At 46.6% G+C, this 19,835-nt stretch overlaps 1 protein-coding gene across 1 annotated transcript in view; it reads left to right on the plus strand.

The window, feature by feature from the left end:
* Positions 1-19,835, plus strand: part of Galnt18 (polypeptide N-acetylgalactosaminyltransferase 18) — a 318,219-nt gene that overhangs the window by 208,341 nt on the left and 90,043 nt on the right. Inside the window, exon 4 of the mRNA XM_021167493.3 lies at positions 19,447-19,630. Coding sequence (XP_021023152.1) covers positions 19,447-19,630 — 184 coding nt within the window. The remainder of the gene's footprint in view (positions 1-19,446; positions 19,631-19,835) is intronic.

Here is a 19,835-nt window from a genome sequence, read left to right on the forward strand (position 1 = left end):
CACTGTGACATGCCATTGCCAGGGCTCAGGGCACACTTGGGGATGGGGTCAGACTCAGCTCCATTCAGGTGTCTCTAGGGAGCAAGCTATCTGGGCCATGTGCCACGCATGTGCACGAAGAGAGCTGTAGTAAAACGATTTTGTGGTTTTGTCTGCCTCCACTGCTTGATAGATTATCTGAACTCTCTGAGGACCTACACTGACCATAGGCCTGGAAGAAAGCCAGTGCTGCTGAGAGCTAGAGTCAGTGCTGGCTTGGTGCGATCAAGTTGAAGGCCTGCAGTCAAAGTGGACTCTTAGCTAGTGGAGTCACAGGGTTGAGTGAAGGTCCAGGGGAAGCAGGGGTCTCAGCCTCAGATGAAGTCTCAGTTAGCAAAGTTAGGGAACTTTCTGTTTGGCCAAGACTGCAGCTTGAGCAGATCTGAAGCTCCCTGACTGGAGTTACAGGTTCCTGTGAACCTGCAGTAGAGATAAAGTGAGCCATTTTCATCCATGTGACCCTCGTTAAGCCAGCGGCTGCTTGACTCAGTTCCCTGGGTGCTATTGACCCTTACCTCCTTTGGGGCCTGGGCTTATGCCAGCCTTTGTTCATTCTGTGCCTATGTATCCTGCCTTCCCGAATTCCATAGGTGCTTGATTTCCCTAGTGTGGGTGCAAGCTAAAATAAAAGCAGATGGAGTGGATGTGGTTAGGCTAACACATCTTCCATTTGGCCCCTCCAAAGGTGATGGTATAGGCAGAGGCAAGGGAACTGATGTTGCCCCTCCTCCCACTCCCACCCCCAGGGACTCAGTGATTAATGCCATCCCTAGAGTCCTGAGCAGGGATAATTGGCTCCCTGCTATACACGCATGCATTCCTCTTGACACTCCTTTCCAGAAGGAGAAAAAAAAAGTACATTTTATGGGGATCTCATGAGCTATATCTCTCCACTGCAGTCAGGCAAGTGGCCGAGCTCCTCATCTGCCTGGCTGTCTGTTTTCTGAAGAGCCAGGCTACCTGACAATGGTTGTGTGGAGTCTCCTGCCTCCTGAGCATTGTGATCTGGGAACAGGGACCTAAGTCCTGGACAGAAGTTCTCTGTCCTTTGGACTGGGAGCAGTACATGCTGCTAGAAGCATGATGGAGTGCTCTGCAATATTCTCATTGTCGAGAGGGAGGGACAGTGAGAAACCTTGCCCTCCTCAGGCCATGGGCTATCACATTCTCCTATGCCTGGCACAGCCATCAGTAGAGTCTGCAAAGTGGCTGAGAAATGGCTCTAGCTGCTCAGCAGGGAAAGTGAGGCCACTGCCTGCCTGACAAAGTGTCCTCCCCAAAGCCTCAGCCATGGCAGAAGAAGAAAGAGACTTCTACAAGAGTCAGACCTGTTAGAGAGCACGGATGACACACGAGGATAGCTTACAGCCCCAGGAGTCTTCAGCTTTGGGATAGGAAAATGCAGCATGCCCAAGGCAGCTTCACCCATCAACAGGGCTGTCTCTCATCAGCGCTCCTGGGACAGACTTAGGACTAGTGGGCAGAAGTGGCTGCCTGCTACCTTTCCTCCCTGCTTGAGGAAGAGCTTCCTCCCAGCAGAGCCATTTAATAGAATGAGAAGCTGTGAGCTAGTCAGCTTCTTGTATCTGGACATAATCAAAACAGAATGTGGCTCCCCTATCAGGGATATAGTAGAGGAGTATCTTAGAGTGATAACAAAGCTTAGAGAAACTGGTGATGGCATGCTCTTCCTGGTGGAGACTCTGAGATGAATGTCTCAAATTCAATGCCACATGTTGATTAGAGGTACCAGAAAGCTTTATGTAAACCTGCCGTCCAGCCCCTGCTTCTTTTCCTATCTCTGTCCTGTTTTTCCCCCCACATCATCCTCTGACAAGGATAGCATGGTGTTGTGTGTGTGTGTGTGTTTGTCTGTCTGTCTCGATATATGTATCTGCCTGCCTGCCTATATGCCTCCATATGTATGTGTGTATATGTATGTATGTCTGTCTCTGTGTGTGTGAGAGAGAGAAATAAAGAGATAGAGATATTATATATATATATATATATATATATATAGAGAGAGAGAGAGAGAGAGAGAGAGAGAGAGAGAGAGTATGTATGCAAAATGCATGCATGCATGTAGGTGTATGTTTTGGGGTGGGGAGTTGTTTGTATGTGTATGCACATAGAAGTCAGAGAATAACTCCAAGTATTGTTCCTTGATAATTGTGTCCCTCTTAATTTTAGACGAGATCTTTCACTAGAACCTAGGGCTTGCTGAGTAGGCTGGAGAGGATGGATGGATGGTGAGCTCCACCTCCCTAGCACTGGGCTTGCAAATGTGGGGCTACCATACCTGGCATTTTATGTAGGTTTTGGAGATTGAATTCAAGTCGGTGTGCTCGCACATTTAAACACTTTACCCACTGAGACATCTCACCGACATGGTTCTCTCTAGATAAACATTTTTTCTTTCCCTGCTCTGAGCACACTGTCCTCAGGGAAAGATGCCTGGGGTAGGGAAGAGAGGAGTACCTATCCATGCAAGCTGTGCTCCCACCAGAGATCAACATGCAGGGTACCATCCTGGATCCCACGAGAACACCTGAGGCTCCCTGTCAGCCCACAGGACACCACTGTGTTTTCTCATATTATCTACTACTCTTGCCTGTGGCTGCCAGCATGCATGCTGGAGTGTTATGCCTCTGCTTTGGGAAAAGAATGAGACTTTTAGTTCCAGAAAGAGTTTTGAGGCTGCTGCTATCCATAAACAAGAGGAATTAAGCCCTGGGGTAATACAGGCTAGAGACAGAAGGCCATATAAAGCCCATATCTGAATGAGCTGTGGCCACTGTCCTTAGCCCCCTAGGTACCTCCGTGCACTGAGCAGAAGCCCATGGCACCAAGTACTGAGAGGCTGTGCTCAACATAGTGTCGGGCCAGAATAAACCTCCCACCCCAATGCCTGGTTCAGTAAGATCTGAGCAGTGAGTGATTCAACACAAACTGTCATCACAGATTAAAACATGTCTACGCCCCCAATGACAATAGCTATTTTTTCCCAGAGAACATTAAATGTGTTGCTTACATTTCGTAGATGAGGGGGAATGGAGTTTAGTTCTGCCAGGCTGGATCATTTAAGGCAATCTACTCTCTAAAAACATGCTGAAAGGTAGCGTTCCCAAAGTAATAAAATCTAAACTGTGGCGGTGTGATGCCTCAGTTGCATCACCATTTCCTTAATGTGAAGAATCCTAGGCCAGTCTCCTTTAATTCCTTTGAATTTACTCAGTCCACAAGGATACTGTGTTATTCCTCTACTGGGAAAAGGATGCTCACACCCATGTCTGCCCAACGAACTCCTGTTCACCCTTTACAGCCCAGCTGTAAAGCCCCGCCTTACTCTCAGCATGAGTTAGTTGTTAGGAGTGCCATCTGCTGGGTGTACTGGATCACACTACTGCCCTCCACATTAGGAACAGAGCTCATTTACCTGATGTCACATCGCTCTTCCATTCAGGTGGGAAATCCCTGTGAGCAGGGGCTATGTCTCCTCAGTGCTTTGACCCTCTGTGTCTTCAGAGCTTAGGACAACACATGTAGCATAATAATTTCTCCACATCATTTTTCTAACTATTCTTTTTCTACCAGATGCAAAGCAACCTGGTCCTTGTCCTCTTCTACTGTAGCCACCAATTTTTATGTGTATGTGTGTGTATGTGTGTGTGTGTGTGTGTGTGTGTGTGTGTGTGTGTGCATTTGTGTTCAGATGCTCTTGGAGTCCAGAAGAGGACATCAGTTTCTTCGGGAGCGAGAGGTAACATGCGTTTATGAGCGAGTGCTTAGAATCAAACTTGTGTCCTCTGCACACACTCTTAACCACCGAGTTATTTCTCTAGTCCCTTCCTTTGCTACTTTCAACCATTAAAGTGTGAGGCTGCCTCCTGGTCATGTAGTGGGACCAATCCTGTTCCCAGTTGGGGAAATTTTAATGAGTTTTAGATTAGGCACTCATTGGAGTGCAGTCATGATGTGGTTCTCAGCCCCTCTGGGGCTGAGAAGAATTAGAGCAAGAGTGAGATACCTGCGCCACAACCACCTGGCCAATGAGAATCCAGATATCCATTGCCATCCTGCTGATGATAGCTAAATACCTGTTTCACAAGTACTCCAATGAGAGAGAGTAAAGTTGCCCACTACCCTGCCAATCAGAGCCAGACACCTGCTTCCCTCAATGTCTCTGTCTCTGTCTCTCTGTCTCTCTCTGTCTCTCTCTGTCTCTCCGTCTCTCTGTCTCTGTCTCTCTCTCTGTCTCTGTCTCTCTCTGTCTCTGTCTGTCTCTCTCTGTCTCTGTCTCTGTCTCTGTCTCTGTCTCTGTCTCTGTCTCTCTCTCTCTCTCTCTCTCACACACACACACACACACACACACACACACACACACACACACACCCCAGCTGCTTACCAAGCACACAGCCACAGACACCTTGCTCACTACCTCAGCCTTTTTATCTAGGAAACACAAATACCAGCAGCTCCTCTCTGGGCTGTTTAGAAGATTAAATAATGTCTATAATGTGTGGGGCACTTCGCTGTGGGAACACAGTAGTTATTTAATAAATGCTAATTTCCTTCCTTTTTCCCTTCAAACAGAACTTTATTCCCCAGGCCTAGGGGTGGGCAGGCTGAAGAATGGATGCTAAAGAAAAGGGCTTTGTCTCTACCATCGTACCCCATCTACATCATGGGGGCCCACAGCACGGCACTCACTCACTTATTTTAACTGGGTTCTCACAAAGTCCAATCAACAGAAATGCTGAATTTCCTTCCTATGGCCACTTGCCACCTTCTCACAATAGGAGCCCCCTCAAGAGCTCTCTAGGATCCCCTGACTACTTTCTTTTCCGTTTGGAACCATTGATTATAGTAAAGGCAGAATTGGGGTTTCTAAGGCTTCCAGAACCTACCACCCATAAAATCACAGCTCTTCTGCCCCAGCCACTCTGCTCTCTGCCTGCTGAAAGCCAGGTTCTATACATCCAGCCTCCCCTTTTTTGTCAATGTGCATTTTAAAAAGAGATGGACACTTCCTCTGTCTGAGGCACTTATCTGTGATGGCTAATATTTATTGTCAAGTAGATGAGATCTAGAGTTAGCTGGGAGATGGGCCTCTGAGCATGTGTGTGGAGAATTATCTTGACTTAGTTCATTGAGATGGGAAAATCCACCCACAATGGGTAGCACCATTCCCTAGGCTGAAATCCTGGGCTTTAGGAAATGGAGAAAGTGAACTGAGCAAAAGTATTCATCTTCCTCTGCCTTCTGAGTTCAGATGCAATGTGACCAACTGCCTCAAGATCCTGCTACCATGCCATGTACTGTTCCTTGAAATAAAAGCCAAACTCCCTTAAGTTCCTTGTGTCAGGGTTTTTGATCACAACAACAGAAAAAGTAACTAAGACACAATTAGTCTGCCTCCATCCAGTTCTTCATGACTGATAAGAATTGACAAATCCAGAAGGACAAAGGGTTTTAAATAGATACTGCAGAATTCTTGAAGAAATATAAATAGCCTTTTGAGATTTCCTAGGCTTCTGACACAGGCCATTGGCTTTTGTATGGCTCTCTCTCTCTCTCTCTCTCTCTCTCTCTTTGTGTGTGTGTGTGTGTGTGTGTGTGTGTTTTCATAGGAAATACTCCTATGTTTTTCACTACCCTCCCATTGATCTCCCAAAGTATAGGGAGCTCAGCTTTATTCACTATAGCTTCTGGGAGAAGATACCATGGATCAGCAAACCATCAAATGTCCTATGTTGAGGGAATGGAATCCTTTTCTTCCATACCTAGACAGCTGATGATTCCTCTTGGTACACTTCTATGGTGTTGCCATGTGCCTGTCTTGATCTGTTGGGTCCAAGGCTCAACTGCAGACAGCAGACCCAGAGTCCTCTCTCTTCTTCCTTTTGTCTTCTTTAAACACTTCCTGTCTTGTATAAACTGGTGTCAGGCAGGAATACACCCTACCTGCCCCCAATAACTGTGTTCCAACAAGTGAATCATACATGGGACTCTCTGAGACTATCATACTTGGCTTCCAGACTCAAGTGCTCTTTGCCTATTCCCCAAGATGCCATATAGTCTTCCAGGAGGTTTTCTCATAACTCCCACCTCCATGGTTTGCATCCATCACTCCCACATGTGAACCCCTTTCCTCCCATCCAGCCACTCTCTATGGTAACCTACCTATTCAACCCCTTCCCTCCCACCCAGTCACTTTTCATGGTAACCTGTTCATGCTTTTCTTTTCTCCCTTTTTGATGGAGGATTGTAAACTCCCTCCACTCCCCTCTTGAAATGGTGCCCTTTTGCAAGCAGCTTCTGTGAATTGAAAGGCAAGATCAAGGTCACCCAAAATGTGCTGGAGAACACTATCCACAGGCTCAGCCAACATCCTGATGGTTCTTAGTTCTTTCAAAGTCAGTGGGAAAAAGCAATACAAAACTACTCCTTTAGCAGTTCCTCAGTTCCCTGCCCAATTTAAAAAAAATTAACTCTCTTTGAGCATGAAGTTGTTCAGACCTGTAGAGTAGAAACTGAAGGACATAGCTATGCTGCATTGGAGCATCTCTCCCAGTTGGCTATTTATCCACAGCAGTGATCCGCTATTGCTATCCTTGTATTGAGAGCAGCAGGAACCACTTCCCCTAGGAGATAGTTGCTTGTACTTAGTACAATGTTCTTGCCCTATATACTGATCCTTCACACTTCCCCGTGTTATAGAACCTTCTCCCAGAATGTAGTTGTCTCTCTTTCCATCAGTGATGTCACCTCTGCTCTTCCTATTCTTCTTCCCTGCCTCCTTCCTCTTCTCTCTTCTTTATGACATTCTCTCTACCTTGCAGAGTGACACCATCTTAAAGATAGACCCATTGTTTTACCATCAAGTGGAGGACTACACATCTGGGCTGTGTGTCCTGATAACTCATTCTTCTGGTGGGCTTCCTGAAGGTTCCTGGGGTGACCATTTGCCTTTTCTACTGTATGATCTCATGTCCCAAACTTATGGAATTACTGAGCAGATTATAGGAGTCAGAGTAGGTCAAACACATGACCCAGACTTTGTTATACATTTGTGCCAACAAGGAAATTCCCTCAGCTCCTTACCTGCCTACTGATTCCTTCTGACCACTGACTCTTCTTAGACACAATCAATGAATTGTGAATGGGCAGTGTCTTATATATGACTCTCTTGGAGTACACCATTGTAAAGCAGTCCTGAGTCAAGGGAACTGCACCCATACATAGGGTTCTTTCTGTTACACCTTTCCAGGCCCATGTTGACCACCTTGGTAAGGGGGCTTCCCAGTGCTGTATCCTCCACACTTTTGCTAAGGGAGTGCACAAGTGATTTGGGGAAAATGATAAGAGGTCTAAACTATAAAGCTGAAGATCCATCCTAGAAGACATAGTGGGTTCTTCCATGTCTTGTGCCCTTCAAACTAAATATCTGGATATGTGGTCCTTCTCTGGGGCTAGTCCAACCTTGCACCCATAGGACCCATGAGCTGTTTCCATGGTGAGCACCTGATTTGGCTGTCTCAACTTCATTTTCTAGAGGTATGAGAAAGTGACAAACAGAGTCAAGATATGGCAAGGGACGGCTTCAAGAACCTCACTATGGTACCAGACCTAGCCTGTTCCTGTCCCAGATACTGTCTCTAACCACAGTCTTGTTAAAGCTGCAGTGCAGCCCTGATGGCTTGGAGCTCCCTGAAGAATGCATATCTTGTATTAAAGGAAATGCAACCCAAACATCTCCCTCCCATAAGTGTTTGGCATGGAGCAGGTATCTAATTTGGTGTTTTCCCAGATATATTTAATGAACAGCTACCATTTCAGCTCATTTCTCAGATGCCTTTTCTAAGAGGATACTAAATAGAATTCCATTATGACTTCTTAGTGTTTGGGACCATCTTTCAAGGACCTTTATAAAAAATCTTTGTTCTGAAAAAAGAAAGAAAGAAAATGAGTATTTGAAAGTGTGGTCCAGCGCTTTCTAAATGCTCAGCAGTCTTCATCATTCAAAAAAAAAATCTTTGTTCTGGTTACCCAACCTACCTTCCCCCCCATTTTATCTGTACCCTGACACTTGAGCATGCCACACCAGAGACATGTGGTGTATGTTCCCATCTGTCTCCTGCCTCCACTCTGTGCTTCTCTCCCTGGTATGTTTTCTGATCCTCTTGGGGTTCTTAGCAAAACTCCATCATTCATCTAGTCAGTACAAACTCAAACAGCATTGTGTAAAGCGCCAAACCTTCCTCAAAGTTACCCAATCCAGAGCTGTCTCTGCCTTAGGGAACCCCATTGAGGACAGTGGCCTGGCTCAGTATGGCTTGTTGAATGCATGAATGCCCAGCCAACAGGAGTACTGTCCCTGGAGCCAAAGGCAAGCACATCTACCCCATTCAGATATTTGTTTAATGATTTGCTTCCACTGAAGCATGGCCGTGTTGGGAGAACCCTTGAATTGCCTCCTACACCTAGTGCTCAGCCCTGAGCTCACCACATGCCAAGTTCTGGGTAAACACCCGCCTGGTGAACTCCAGAATGAAGAGCGTGCAGACGGGATATGGAGCAGAGAAGCAGCAATATTTTCAGCATTTGAGGGCATGTCTATGAGGAAAGTAATATTTCTTGGGTCTCTGAGGCAAGTTTATGGAGAAGAACGTGATGATAGATGGTCTCGAAATGGAGAAGTCAGAAAAAAAATCAATGGTTTTTAAGGCCTGACCAATACTGTGCTGGTAGTGTGCTAGCTACAAGGGTTGTGAACATCTGAGGGCAGCTCCTTAGATGCCCATTCCTCCCACCTCCCCCCAAATCTAGCCTTGTAGTGGATATGCCTGGACTAGCAGTCCGTTTCTGCCACTCTGATAGTAGCATACTGAGAACCTGGGCTCTGGCTTTTTGGCAGCTTACAAAGGAGACTGCAGAACCCGAAGGTGGGTAAGTAAACCCACATATCTATGGATAGAGTCTAGGAAGAGGCCAATGTTAGCAGTTCTTTGGGATGTTTGTGAATATATCTCTTTAGCCTTGACTCACAATGGAAAACAGTAAACAACAAACAAAACAAAAATAAGTTCTTTTCTAATAGACAAATCCTAGCAGTTAGTGGATTATAGGAACCAGCTACATGCCTACTGCTTCATACAATGGTCTCTCTCTCTCTCTCTCTCTCTCTCTCTCTCTCTCTCTCTCTCTCTCTCTCTCACACACACACACACACACACACACACACACACTATCCAAGCCTAGATTTAAGCTTTTCAACCCCAACCTCCTCCAGCCTCATCAGAATTCAGACTATGGTAGAAAAGGCTTGTATTGAGCAGTGCTGATCCTTCTTTCTCTCTGACTCCAGGACTACTCATTGTCACCATGTCACATCTGAGGCTGGGCTTCCTCATTCTAGGAGAGGATGGGAGGGAAGCTCAAAAATGCCTGCTGAATGCATGGATATCTTGCCAACAAGAACATGGTCTCTGGAACTACAGTGTATCATATCTACCACACCCCTTTGGAAATTCTCCACCTTAGAAGAAGAGACACTAGCATTGAACTTGGATTCAGACCAATGGGATTTTAGGCAAGAATTCCTCATTGTCATTGTGACATTAGAAAGGGCACTTGATTTTCTTATCGGTAAAGTAGGGTTTATAACTCATACCAGCCTTGTAGGTCAATGCGAAGGTTTAATGAACTGAGTTGTATGAAGTGGCTTAGATTATGTCTGGTAAATATGTATAATACCCCTAACCCCATAGCTATGATGGAGACATGCTGAAGGGATTTGGCTATATAGCCTAAAATGACCATGAACTTCTGATCCTCCTGCTTCCAGTTCTCCAGTGCTGATATTTGCCAAGTCCTGCATGGCCTAGAAGGGATGGCATGGCATGGCTTCCCACCTCTGGAACAGAGCCAATAGGGTGTAGGCCTACACATGTTGCTGATTCCTGGGTGTGAGGTGTGTTTGTGTGTGTGTGTGTGTGTGTGTGTGTGTGTGTGTGTATTACTTCATATTCCTCCTCCTCCAGGAAATATTCTCCCTGCCAAGGTTATCAGGGAATATCCTCTCTGCCAAGATTAATGATCTCATGTTAATCAAAGACAGTATGAGTCCAGGAGGAAAGGGTATGTCTAATGTCCTTAACAAAATGGTAAATAATATGATCTTCAGGACAGCCCTTAAGGCTGTGAGAAAGAACTCTGGAAAACATGATTTCAAAAATGTATAATTTCTCAACTTTGCAAAATATAAAAAAGCAGTATGGATTATATGAGGCGCTTCATGGACCTAAAAGAACAGAGGCAGGTGCACTGTGAGCCAGCTTGTCAGAAAGGTACAAAGGCAGGCAGATTCCTGAGTTCATGGTCAGCCATGGTCAGAGGAAATTTATGACCATGAATGGTGGGAGCAGTTATCTGAGAGTCAGATCCCGCCCAGCCAGCTTATTGTCTGTGCTTAAAGGCAGGCAAATCTCACTATTTGTAATATTTAAAATAATGTGTTTGCTGTCTTTTCATAGGTGTTAAGAGGCAAAGGTAAAAAAAAAATGCTCATTGGTGGGATAATCAAAATGGAACCTGGGGTGGTGGTGATTAGATTGATGTGTAAACGAAAGACTGAGCTTTGGCCTGTGAGAGCTGAGCTGTCTGGTGGTCTCTAGAGAAAGCTGTCTTGAACAGAACAAAAAGCTGTCAGCTTGTACCCCATGAATTGACTTCAAGTTGCTTTCTTCACTGCTCCCAAACACCTCTTCCTCAGGACCCTCGACCAGGCTGACGCTGGTCCTTGGCAGAGGCTGTAGATGCCCACTACAGTGTCTGGTGTATACAGTTCTGGATACTGAACCCAGGGCTTCACACATGTTTGGCAAGCCCATTACCAACTGAGCTATATCTCCAGCCCCAGTTTATGTTGTTATTTTAGCTCCTTCATGGGAGCAAAGCATGAGAGGTGCTAACATAGGTCAACAGAGGCTTTTAGGAAGGAAGATAGTAAGTCTGCCCTCTGCTCTGCCTTCTGACACTGGGGCTCTATACTTTGTCATTCACTAGTTGTTCAAGAAGAAAAGAGTCATAGTGTGTGGAGAATCAGTCTGCCTCTATTTAAAATGTAACTTTTTACATTTCACATGGCAGGATACCAACAGGGTTGGATGAGACACTAAAAAATAAACCTAGTGAGCCCAAGCACAGAGAATGTTGTAGGGAAAGCCTGCTAATTAAGGTCAGGGTATTCCATTGTCTGGATAGCCTTTTGGGCTCAGGGCAAAATGGAAGACCCCCTTTCCTAGCAGAGCTCTGAAGAGAATGGATCTGAGGGTAGAATATAGTGAATAGATGACCTTGAGGAGCGACAGTGGCATTCTCTCTTGGGCAGAGGTAGGAGGAGAGGGTGGCCCTGGGATACATTTTGCATGTTGGATTTCCCAGACGATACAGGGTGGCAATGACTCCCAGCCTGGGTAGCCTCCTTTAAAAAGATGACAAAGCAAGAGTTCTGAATAAGGATCAGAGATCAGCACTGCTCAAGCATAAAGCATGCACCACGGTCTCCTGGTGCTCTGTGCTAAGCCAGGTGTAAACCGTGTCCTTCTAATTGCACAGATGAGGAACTCAAGACCCTGGGAGACTTGTCTGCACCAGGCCACACAGCTAGGAAATGGCAGAGCTGAGAAGGAAATCGACTTGACATCTTTTCAGGAAGAAAGAAAAACAGGAGGGCAGCAGGTGGACCTTCTGGGTTCTGCCCTGTCACCCACCTCTTCACACGGAGCAATCTCCTTGAGAATAGATTGTCTGAAGGTGCCCTGTGAACTGAGAAAGGGGTGTTACACTTCCCCATCTGATGAGCTGTGCCTGCTATAGAGTGTAAATCTGTGTGATACCTGCAGGTCCCTGGGACTCACAAATCAGCCAGATGGAGGCAGCTGGGCACGTGGCCTAAGTAGAGGTAATTTGCAGAAGAGAAGATCTGACTTTCAGCCAGGGAGAGCATAAGCATGGATCCCTGCTGGTAACTCTGGAGTTTGGGGTCAGAGGTGGATCCTCACTGGTTTTGTGGAACAAGCCTTACTAGTTCCTCCCTCCTGTGCATCTGGACCATGCTATGTAAAGTCTCAGACCCCTTATTTGTCTTCATTTGATGGTGGCGCTGACCTCTGAGCCATGTGTGCCAGGTTTGTATCACTTGGCTGATGCTGTGCCACTGAGCTTATCCTTGCACCTCTCTGGGCTCTGAACATTACTTCATTTGAGGTAACAATAAATCAAAAGGAGAAAGATTAATTTTCAATCATTAATGTGGAAAGGCTGGGAAGGAGTATGTGGTGGAGCAGAGGGGCTTGCCTCATGCAGTCAGAGAGTAAGGAGAAGGAGAGGAGTGGGAGGGAGGAGAGCTATGGGAGGAGGAGGAGAGGAAGGAGGAGGAGCAGGAAGAGAAGGAGGAGGAGGGAAAAGAAGACAATGACTAAGATGAGGAGAAGCCAGGACCCAGTTTTCCTTTCAAAGTCACACTCTCAATGACATTTTCTCTAACTAGGCCTCATCACCTGAGGCTGTCACCACCTCCCCTAACCCATTAAGTTGTGAATTCATAAATAAAGTATTACATTCATGAGGTCAGAGCCCAAGTTATCAAATCACTTCTAAACTGTGCTGCATGGAAAGTCAAGTCTTCAACACACGATCCCTGGAGGGCAGAGGGGTATTTATAATCCACACCATACCCAACTATACTATGGATGTTGGGAGTGTTAAATGAGTCCTGTGTGAAGCAGATTTAGGACAGTACTGGACACATGAAGGTAAAAACACGAACTTTGCCCATAACACCACTGTACCTAGGGTGGGAATGCATGGCATTTCAGATGAGCTCTGTGCATCATGATGGGATGATGGACAGAAGACTGTAAGAATGGACCTAAAGCGATGAGTACAGTGCCCATCACATAGTGAGCGGGGAATTGAGCCCTCCCTGCTCTGGTTATAGCTTCTGGGTTATAGTGCTGGAGCTGACTCATCATTGTGAGCTCATAGATCCTACACAGTGCATCCCCTTCTACAAACACAGTGCTCCCTGGCTTGACATTAGTGGCATCAGGCCAGGGGCCTTGAAACAACATGTGCTGGGGTGGAGTAGGGAATAATTTACACCACAGGCATTGATAGACATGAGAAACGGAGAGGGAAGAGGAGGAGGAGGAGGAGGGCAAAGGAGGAGGACTGAGAATGGGGTTTGATCAGAGCTCAGTAGATCTCTGACTACTAGAGGAAAGTTTTCTATCACGGTCACCTTCAAAAATCAACTTCAACCACTTTGTAGCAGGCCACAGTGCACAGGGGACCAACAAGCCCCCAGGTAGCAGAAGCAAGAGGATGAGTGGGGCTGAAGCCTGACTTTGGAGACCCTACTAATTTTGGAGTACATATTTCTGGTGGATTTGGGTGTTCCTGGTGCTACACCATGGCATCAGGGAGTAGAACAATAAAAACCACGGGTTTCTTCAGTAATAACTCTGGGGATTCCTTCTACCACTTGGTCAGACTAAATTGGTGCTTGCCCTGAGAAGATTGTGTTAGTGTGCCTGGTCCCTGTGGTTGTTTTATAGCCTTCTGTGGGGTTCCTTCATGAGCACTTTCCCAAATCTTTGCTGAACACAGCCAGCTCAGACTTCAAGTGAGGGGACTATTTAAGACCATTTGAAATCTCCTTCAGCTCCAGCTGGCTTTGAAGAAGTGCAGCTCTTAATGTAGCTGGACCAAACTGTCGGGGGACAGAAGAATGACCCAAGGAAGGCATTGGTAACCTGCCAGTGAGTTGACTTGAAACCTTGTCTGGTATAATCTCACAGAAAGAGCTAAACAAGCATCAAACTGGTCTGTTCCGGAATCTGTGATGCCCTGCCCAGGTTACCTTACCCATCACTGTGCCCCCCTGAGTCCAGATTCTTCGTGGAGGATGTGATGAGCATCATCTTCTTCCAGCTTTCTTTGGCTCCCCAGTGCTGTGACGATCAGCTAGTTTCGACAGTCATGCCGTCCTTGTATAGAATCTCTGTTTAAAGTGTATTGACATAGGGTTTGTGTTTCAATGGCCCTAAACGGATTTAGGGAATGTCCAGTTAATCTGATATGAGGAAGAACAGCTGCTTCGCTGCGTTTTTTTTTTCAACTTTAAATCAACACCATTAGTGCCTGGCTGTTGTTGTTCACACTGACTGGTAGAGGTGAAGCAGAAGGCCAGGTAACACTATGATCCAGGCTGGGCTTGCAGGGCCAGCCTTGAGGTCAGCAGAAGGAGTGACCAGGGGCAAACATGACAGTGGTCTTTGCAGAGGACAGCTGGGGAACGATAGAGGACACTCCAAAGTTATATAAGGGACATGGCCCAAAGGTTAGCATTGTGGTGTGGATCTTCATTGTCTTCCAAAGCCCATATGTTGTGCTTGGTCTCCAGCCTGTGACATTGTTAAGGACGTGCTGGAACCTTACAAATATAGCCAACATTTGACACTTTAGTGTTTTGGTGTGTGTGTGTGTGTGTGTGTGTGTGTGTGTAAGTATGGATGTGTGGAAGCTGGAGAACAACCCCAGTTATTTCAAATATGGTCTCTATACTGGTTATTTAGACAGGATCTCTCACTGGCCTGGAACTTTCCAAGTGAGTTAAGTTGGTTGGCTAGTAAACTAGAGAGATCCATCTGTCTCCATTGTGATTGGCTTTTTACATGGTTCTGGGTTTTGAACTCAGGTCCTCATGCTTGCAAAGCAAACACTTTATCAACTGAGCCACATCCCCAGATGTCACTCACTAGGTGACCAAGCCAACTTCTTAGTGATGCCTCCTGTGCCAGAGAAAAAGTGAGGAAGTTCTCTGGAATCCTCATGAAAACTTCATGCTATGGTTTTACAGCGTCCCTCAGAGTGAGGCGCTCCAATGGCATGGGAAGCTGTGCCTTTAAGAAATGATAAGGGCCTGGAGAGGTTGCTCAGTGGTTACAAGCACTTGTTATCTCACAGAGGATCCAGGCTTGGTTCCCAGCATCCACATGGCAGCTAACAAGTGTCTGTAACTCGAATTCTAGAGGATTTGGTGCCCTCTTCTGGCTGCCATGGGCACTGCATTAGTGCACAAGTATATGTGCAGGTCAAACACATTTTTTAAAATGACAAGCACACAGGCCCTTCCCCTGTGAGTGAGGCTAAAGCCCCTACCAAGGAGGCTCCAGAAGCATTCCATAAGCTTGGCTTCTTGCCATGCAGGAATAGCAGCAAATTTCCCCTCCTACCCTTCTCAGATGCTTGTGAATTGATCTTAGTCAGTCTAGCCTACTGAAATGTGAGGGAAGGGGTCTCTGCTTAATGACCCAGTATGTTTATTTGTTAAATCCAGGCTCTAGGAAGGCCTTGGACAATGACTTTAGCCCTATGGTCTAATTACCTTTCCATGCCTCACCTTCTGATGTCATCACACTGGAGATTAGGATTTCAATATGCATCAAGTGGGCCACAGCCACAGCAACTGGGAAGTGTGGGAAAGTTGTTGAATGAGAGAATGAACGAATGGATGAGTAGCCTCTCCCTCCACTCCTGCTTCTCACCCAACCTATAGCGCCCAGGGCACTGATCACCTGAACACTGAAACACAAAGAAGAGGTACTGGTCTGCCTGTCCTTGGCAAGGCTAGCCAAATTCCTCTGCAAAATGCTGGTGCCTCTGTTTCCTGAAGAGCAGAGAGACCCATGAACACCAACTTCCCAATGTTTTGGTTGCCTACACGTTAGAACCTGTGGTGTCCAGCTAAGCATTTAAACCAGATTGACAGTTGTGGGTGCCCCATCTCTTGTCTACCTGTGAGCCATCATGCTGAAGTACCACAATGGGGATGATAGAGGGAAAGAGCTCTGTGCAGCCAGGATGCTGGATTCCTCCACACCTTTTGTCACTGACTCAGTCTGAAGGGGTGTGAGAGGGCTCTTGGGGAACACTTTGCATTGGGCTGTGGAGCACAGCCTGTGCCCTCTCAGGGTGTCATCTGCATAGCTTACAGACAGAAGTTTCTTGGGTGTCAGCAGAGCCAGACTTTGTGGACAGCAGGGGAGGGCAGGAAGCACCACACAAACAGGAGGAGGCTTGGCCCCATGCAGGACACAAATTGTTTCTCTGTCAGCACTGGCTTTGGACAGCTCCTGCATTTGCTCTCGGTCTGGGAAATGCCACAAAGAGCAAACCCCCTGCCTTCTGGCTTCCCATCAGGCGGCTTTAAGTGCAAAGTATAGCTTTTCCACTCTGCAGTTTCACACTGTCCTGCCCTACTATGTTATTTTATTAAACATAACTTATACTGCTTTTTAAAAAGCAAACTTTTCCAGTGAGGCCTACGGTGCAAGCATGTAATCCCAGCTATTTGGGAAGCAGAGGCAGGGGGATCACCAATTGAAGGTCACCATGGGTAATTTAGCAAGACCCTTTCTCAAAATTTATATATATATATATATACATATATAAATTAAATACATATGTATATGTTATATATATAATTTTTATAATCTATAAATATATTACACACACATATCTGCAGCTGTAGTTGATTAATAGGTTGCTTGTTTAGCATGTATAAGGTCTTGGCTCAATCCCCAGTGCAGATACCCCAAACAAGTAAACAACTCAAACTTTTTCCTGTAGCTTGCATAGAGGAAACATTAAAAATAATACATCTTTTGGGTTAGAATGTGAAATCAAAGTCTTGGGTTAGGAAGAGAAGTGAGACATTAGTCAAAGTATGATGGCGAGCCATGTACTTCTTCCCAAGCTTCCCACAGCTGCAGCCAAACGCAGGTGTGGCCAGTCATGTGCTTGTGCTTAGTGAAAAGAGGAAAGAAACCATTTTTCTATTTTGCAGCAAGTTCTGAGAAATACTTTAAATATATATAAAATATTTAACAAGATATATAATGTATGCTATATATAATATATGACGTATAACTCACAGGCAACATGCTGGAAAACAGTTTCCCTGAACACATGTAAGTACCTAGGAGGCATCTCACACTTATTTAACAACTGACAGAGGGTGAAGGAAACATGAGCGTGGAATTAGGTGAAAGTGTTTTACAAAGACTGGCCAGAATCACGCAGACCATTTTAAGCATTTCAACCCCCCACTTCCTCTCCTCTCCTGCCCTCCCTTCCTCTCCTCTCACTCCTACTGCTTACTCCTCCCCACTCCTTCCTCCTTTTCTGCATTAGCAGTTAGTGGCATGTGTTTGCTTCTGAGCAAATCTGGAGTCCAGTTGCCTGGGCAGATTTGCCCATCGGCAGCCTTCATCTGGCTGCCTAGTGACAGAGGCTATAAAGGAACTATATCTCTGAGCAAAATCAAATCTGTCACCCTGTGACTTCTCAGATGACCCTTCTGTGTCTGATACCATTTCTGTGCCTCAGTCTTATTCCAGCCCTACTCTACATCAGCACAGTTCACACAGCTTTGTCTAAAAACAATCCCAGAAGTCGCTGGCTTCAAACATCAAATGCTGGTTGGCATAGAATCCCGTGGTCAGGATGTGGATCTCTGGGTAGCTTGTCAGCTAGCTTGTGTCTGCTCTGGATGGGTCATGAATTCATCTGGCTAAGTGATGGCCTTAGCATCACTTCCTTAGGGCTGGAGGATCTCCAGTGGCCTTGTCTCTTTGTCTGAGCCACTCATCCTTGGAGAGGCTAGCTTTAGCTTCCAGGCAGCCAGAAAAGAAGAACTGGTTCTTCAGGTCCCCTGAGGTATACAGGGAGGGTATGAAGTTAATGTGGGGAGGTAGGATTCCTAGGGGGAGCCTTTGGTAGCAATCCCCACAGCATGCCTTCATCAGTGTCTTAGAACATGGTTCCCTGTGTGTGCCAGCTAAGGTAAGAATGTTGAGTGCACACAGGTTCCTTGCTTCAATATGGAATACAGGAGTACCCTCATCCCTGATAGATTTGCTCCTGGTAATGGTGAGTTGGCTCAAAATTAATCCTGCTCAGCGGCCGGCCTGTGAGGAGTCCCAGGCTCTTGCTTCCCATGCTGTAGAGTCATAATCATCATGTCCACTCTATCCTCCCAGGATGAAAGACCCCATTGTGGAGGTAGAGACATACCAAGCCAGGCCCAGTGACAGTGGGTACAGCACAGTGCCTTCTGCTGATCTCCAAAACACATGATCCAGGAAGAGAGGGTCCAAACGGAGGTCTTGACCACTGGGGCTTCTCTGGTTGGCTGAGAGGAGCAATGGAGGAAACTGGGCAGGAGGCGGCCGCTGAGAAGCCTGGTTTATCAGTTACTTTTCACACTGCTGTGGCCAAACACCTGACAAGATGTAATTTAAGGAGAGAGGTTTGTTTTGTCTCCTGTCTTGGCAAGAGTCAGTCTGTGGGAGTCATAGTCTGGACCGGGTGGGATAGGAAGCAGAGTGGACTACAGATCCACCCCTAGTGACGTACTTCCTCTAGCTAGACCCACACACACACACACACCTCCCAAATGTGCCATGACCTCCAAGTGTTGTTCAATGTGGACTGTTGAATGACGGGGGTTGGGGGGGTGGGGGGGAGGAGTCCCAGTGTGATCCAGGTGTTTCGGGTCAGAAATACAGTGAATACAGTGCATGTTGGTATCTCAGTCATGGTCTGGAAGAGAGCATTCTGGAGACAACCGAGGGGTGTATAAGTGATGAATCGGCCCTTAAAGAATGTGGTGGCCCCAGGCATGGCCCTAGCTAGCATCCTCATCTGAGACACATGGCAGGGTGGGGGGATGCAAAGCAGCAAGATCCTGCAGAGCAAGCACAGGGCTCCACTCTGGAGGCTGTGGAGTTGGAACAGATCAGAGCCTGATGCCCTCCTTCATGAACAGGGGACAGCACCAAGTGGACAGAGGCAGGCAAAGGCGGCTTGATGCTGCCATCCCCCAAATAGTCCCAGAACAGTGTCACCAGCTGAGGACTAAGTGTCCAAGCACACGAGGGAACATTTGTGTTCTATTCCAAATTTTGATGGTCCAGGGTGGTCAAGCCCGTAGACCAAGCATAAACCCGACTCCAACACTCACGTGCTGTTTAATGCCTGGGAAACGGAAGAATTCTCTCACCCGCCACCCCCGTTGCCTTGCTGCGCTGATGAATTAGACAGTGTATGTGAGTGCTTGGTAAGTGCATGCTGCTGGGGCTTAATTAATGCTGCTTCCTGTTTGCCCTCAAAGCTGAGCTATGCTGGTTACCACTGGCGACCAGAGAAAACCTGGAGATGGGGTAGAGTGCTCTCACCTCCTGGGAAGGGGTGATATTTCACCTTAGCACCGTGGATATTTTGGTTGCTTCTGCTCTGTGTTCTCACTCGGCTAAGAGGCATTTTTCTCACCAACAGAGGAGCTCAAAGAAAAGCTGACTGAATATGTGGACAAGGTGAACGGCCAAAAGCCAGGCTTCATCAAAGTTGTGCGGCACAGCAAGCAGGAAGGCCTCATCCGCTCCAGAGTCAGCGGCTGGAGAGCAGCCACAGCCCCTGTGGTGGCACTGTTCGATGCCCATGTGGAGTTCAATGTGGGCTGGTGAGTGCTTTAGGGAGAGAAGGGGTACCAGTGTGATCTAGTGGGCTTGACTCGGAAGCTCAGTGCATTCTGGGAAACTTAGTCATAGGGTGGAGGGAAAGAAGAGGGTCATGGGGACAACTGAGGTGTGGGTGTGTGAGTGAGCCAAACCATGAGATAGTACTGGGTCTCATGTAGGGCAAAGGGTCAGGGATCAGCATGTGAA

This window comes from Mus caroli, unplaced genomic scaffold, assembly GCF_978045245.1.
Source record: "Mus caroli unplaced genomic scaffold, Mus_caroli_1 scaffold_8, whole genome shotgun sequence".
NCBI lineage: Eukaryota > Metazoa > Chordata > Mammalia > Rodentia > Muridae > Mus > Mus caroli.